The sequence below is a fragment of the Arachis duranensis genome, chromosome 4, assembly GCF_000817695.3.
Source record: "Arachis duranensis cultivar V14167 chromosome 4, aradu.V14167.gnm2.J7QH, whole genome shotgun sequence".
Taxonomy (NCBI): domain Eukaryota; kingdom Viridiplantae; phylum Streptophyta; class Magnoliopsida; order Fabales; family Fabaceae; genus Arachis; species Arachis duranensis.
Window position 1 is genome coordinate 5784183 of NC_029775.3, and position 4919 is coordinate 5789101.

At 34.6% G+C, this 4919-nt stretch overlaps 1 protein-coding gene across 1 annotated transcript; it reads right to left on the reverse strand.

Annotated features, from left to right (window-relative positions):
• Positions 1 to 1051: 1051 nt before the first annotated feature.
• On the reverse strand, positions 1052 to 1438 carry LOC107482826 (uncharacterized). The gene has a single exon (XM_016103420.1). The coding sequence runs from the start codon at positions 1436 to 1438 to the stop codon at positions 1052 to 1054; it is 387 nt and encodes a 128-aa protein (XP_015958906.1).
• Between the last annotated feature and the right edge of the window lie 3481 nt (positions 1439 to 4919).

The window sequence follows — 4919 nt, forward strand, 5'->3', positions numbered from 1 at the left end:
TATTTTTTTCTTTTATTAATTAAAAGATATTTTAAACATTCAATTAATTCATAATAACTACTTTTTATTCAATATAATATTTTTGTTATTAATATTTTTTCTTGTTCAAAAGATATTAATTTTTTAATTTATTTCTTATGAGAGAAGAAAATGTTTTGGACAAGAAAAATATTAATAACAAAAATATTAAACTAAAAAATTAACAACAAAATCTACGTTTCCTAATTGTTAATATTTTTCTTGTGCAAAATAACAATTAATATTTTTTCTTGTCCAAAATAACCACTAAAACATCAAAATCTATGTTTCCTAATTTCTTATGAGAGAAGAACTAAAGGTGTTTATAACCTAATGAAAACAAAAAAATGTTCTAAGAAATTGATAATAACTCCTAATTAACCACATCTTGCTGAGGGATAGATAGATGGACCTGTTCAGGTTTGTACTTTGGAGCTTCTAGTGATTCCGCTCCTAAAAGCTTTACAGGAATACCAATATTAAAATTTTAACAATTGCTCAATTATCCTTTCCAAAATTATTAGGGAATAAATTATTATTGCATAATCTATAGATTTTGCTATATTTTTAGCCAATTTTAAAATTTGGATAAAAATAAATTTTTAAAACACACATTAAAAATATTCTAATACCAAACTGGTTTTTTCAAATTTTATAATCCCATAAAAATAAAAAATTATGTCATAAGTTAATTATCTATAATTTAATAAAATATATAAGGAGATTTATTTAATATATAAGAAAAAGTCATTTGCTTTCTAATTTCTATAGAGTATCAGAGTAATGTTTATTTTAATTATAAATATGAATTTGATTAAAGTTTATATTATTTATGAACAGTGATTATATTATTATTCTTTGATGAGAAAGTTTTGTGCATAGATGATCTTGAAAGAAAAAAAAAAAATGAGCAATACGATGGTTTAAAATGCATGAAACGAAGAAGAAGGATACATGGCACTAATATAATAAATATGGAGGAATAAAACGTTATTCGTTTATATGCAACATTCACATATTTATAATTTATTTTCTATTGGGCAAGTTCAAAGCTTTCTAGCTCAAATTGATTCGTCGATGGACGAAACCAATAATCCTTGGTCTCAAACAAGTGAGCCAAGTATTTCTTAGTAGTCCTGGTTCCATGTTTGGCCAACAGCTCCAGGGAGAAAGAGTTGTCAATTGTGTAAACGTTCTCCGTGCATCTAAGGATTCTCACCAATTTCAGTTTTGCTTTTGATCTCTTGTTCTGTTCATTGATCGCAAATTTCGCAATCTTAATCACCTTGGGACTTTTGACATCCCTCTCGTGAGAAATAGTTGCAAGCAATTCTGACTCCGGCCAGGCGGCTGCGACGGCAACCGTAACGGCGGACAGGTGAGCAAACAGAAAGAGGATAATAAGGCTTTGAAATCTCATGTTGAAAGAATTTTATGTTTTTTTTGTTCGAGTTTATTTATTTATCTCTCCAATCTTACAATTTTATTTCGTAATTTGAAATACAAATCTTCAACATATATTGTCATTGTATATATAATAACTTAAAATGCATGGTTTGCTTTTGTTTTTGTGGTGTTATTAGTTGCAATTTATAGTAATTAATTAGGAAATTTTAGCTCTTGAATATACTTATTGTATTTAGACATTAATTATGCCGAATTTTAGTTTTTCCGGCTTTATCATTTGCTTATGAGTCAAAAGTGTAAAGCAATTAGAATAATGACTTGTGGCAATACATGAAGGGTCGGTTCTTATAATTTAAATGCAAAATCATTCATAAAACTAAAATACTACACCAATTTAATAAATATATGATGGAAATTTATATTTATTTTTGCATATCTTAAATTAGGTGACTTTTATGGTGGTCAATTCATTTGGGTGGACAAGGTGGCTAAAGAATATGCAGCCAATTGGAGCTTAACACATGGATTGAATGTGACTAACTCCTATATGAGTTTGACTATGGAAATAGTTAGTTTGGTTAATGAGTCACGGTAAAAGTGAGTAAACACGGGTAAGTAAGAAATGTAATGGATTAGCAAATGTAGTTTGTGAGGTTCTTTTTTCGAATTTCAAACATTCCCATAGTTGAAACAGGAGGGAATTGAAACAGGAATCAAAAGGAGGAAAAATTAAAAAATCTCCCAAATTTTAGATTTGGATGAACAAACCTTCAAGCCTGTTAGAGAAGTTAGGGTTCATCTTGAAGTTGTGCACACTGTTGCGAGGTGGGCACATGCCATCCCCAAAGAGGCGAATCAAAATCTTTCACAGCAATTCGACAAGAAAGAGCAGAAGAATAGCGGAATGGTAGGATTTGCGCCATTGTTGCCTCTCTTCTGTCTCCTTCGAAGGCCCCTTCTATCTCTCTCAAGGTTGGAAACCCTGAACTCTGGATGATGGTTCTTGATCTCTAACTCACTTGGTGTCCCTCGTCTCTCCTGGGTTGCATCGTTGGTCTTTGGAAACGGTGGAATCTGGTTTCTGTTCGTTTCTATTCTGTGCTCTAACATTGGTGAGTTTTTTGTTTTTTTTATCTTTATTATATATCAGAGGAATATGCAGTTGTGCTGAATTTGCTAAGATAGTTGTTAATCTATTGTGTTAGTTAGGTATATGAAATACTGTTTTTCTTCCAAAAAAATATGCACATACTTGCTTAATAAATTGAATTTCCAAAAGTAAATAAACACCACTATTATGATGCTCAGGATCAAGAATTGACAATCGAAAAAATTGTTTATTAGAGGCTCCTTGTGATTGGAACAAAAATAGATCCTTATGACTTTACCAAAAACAATAAACTTAATAAAAAATTTAACCATTGTAAGACCCGGTTAATTAACGGCTAATTAATCCATAAATGAGAATTTATTCTAGAAAGTCAAAAATGTGATTTTTATGGCTTAATATGATAGAGGAGATTGAGACGAGAATTTTGGTACCAATTTTGTGGAATTCGGACCAAGATTGGACCGAACGGGCCAAACTGGGCCAACCGGACCCAAAGTGGGCCCTTGGCCCAACTAAACTAAACTAAAACCCTAGTTTTCAGCACTCTCTCTCCTCATTTGATACTTTCACACGCTGAAAATGGAGGCCATGGAGGGAAGAACACTCTCTCAAGTTCTCTCCCTTGGTTGATCTTCAAACCACCATAACTTTTGATCTAGAGCTCCGATGGCCGCACCGTTTGCAGCCACGCGTTCATTGCGGAGAGCTCTACAAAACCCCATACAATCAATCTTGAGGTAAGCCACGTTTTGCCCTTCAAATTTCCAGCTTTGATTTCGAGTTTCATGAGCAAAAATGTTGAGATTTTGGACTCTTTGATGTTATAGGATCCAACTCTCTTGAAGGAGAAGGTTAATCTTGTCTCCTTGGACCTTGGGTGTGGTAAGATTCTCTACCCTAGTGTAAATTTTTGTTCTATGATGTTTGGGTATTGAGATGTTGTGTATGTGTATGATGATTGTGACTTAGGTTGTATATATGTAAATATTGAGGCTTGATTGAGACTTTGGAAAGCTTAAAAAGGGATTTGATGGTAAAAAATCTGTTCTTGGAGGTGTTGAGACCTTGAGAGCTTGAGGAAAAGTGGTTTGGAAGTACTCCGGTTGAGCTTGGGAAATCGGCTAAGGTATGGTCTCGGTTTCCCGTATCTAATATGTAATGTGGTAGGAAATACTTAGGCTATAGGCCCTAAAATAGGCATTGAATTGTTGATGTTGTTGAAAAGTTGAAATATATGATGTGGTCATGTATGTGATGATGATTATTGATTCCTTGATGGTATGATGTATGAGAAATATGCATGTTGTGATATATGCTTGATGATTGATTATGGTTGAATTGTGGGTGAAACCATGATGATGGTGAGTATGATATTGATTATGTACAATGATGGTTAATTAGAATTGGTGTTGTTGAAAATTGGCATGAGGAAGAGTATATGATATGTCAATGTGTTTGAGTTTGAGCCACTTGGGTGAAGTGGGTTAAAATGATGGGATAGTGATTTTATGAATTGAGATAATGTGTCAATGTGTGAGCTGAGGAGGCTCGATGTTGACTTTTGTATGTTTTGATTGATTCCAAAGAAAAGGGATGAAATTGGCATGTTTTGATTGATTTTGAAAAGAGTTGATAATGGCTTGTTTTGAAAATGGCACTTTGTGGTTTTGTATGAAAAATATGGTTTTTAGGCATACTTTGACGGGACATAACTTGGACTACGGATCTCTGTTTTGTGCCAAATCTATTTAGAAATGAAATTAGATCCGGGATATCCATGCCGTTCGAAGAACGGGTGAAAAACGATTTAAAATGAGAAAGTTATGTCCATTGGAAGATTGGGGGTTGAATCTGTGAATTCTGCAGCTTTTAACTTAGAAAATTTTTAGCAGAATGACCCCCCGTGCGTAGGCGCACTTGGCGCGTACGCGCTGTTCTTCTAAAAAGCGCCATTCACGCGTGCGCGTGGTGTGCGCGGGCGCGCCGATGTGCTGCACTCAATTCCCAGCCATTTTCAAGAGAGTTGTGCCAGAATTATGCCAGGTTTGTGCCTGGGGCACGAGAGCACCCACGCATACGCGTGGTTGACGCGTGCGCGTTGCTTGGCTATTTTTCAATCCACGCGTTAGCATGCATGACGCATACGCGTCGATGAGTTTTGTGGCCATCCACGCGTGCGCGTACGCGTGGCCCTGTTTCATCCCAAAGTTGATTTTTGAGTTTTAAATGCCAAATTTCATACTTCAAAGCCTCCGATCTTACCACTTATGTCTTAAATCATTATGATATTCCTAGCTATGAGAAAAGGGGCTAGAGAATGTGGTAACTTGCGAGTGAAGCAAGGGAAAAATGAATGATCAATAAGGATCAAAGATGGTTATGC

What these genes read in the sequence shown, in the direction of transcription:
- LOC107482826 (XM_016103420.1), bottom strand. Translation starts at nt 1,438, where the DNA reads ATGAGATTTCAAAGCCTTATTATCCTCTTTCTGTTTGCTCACCTGTCC.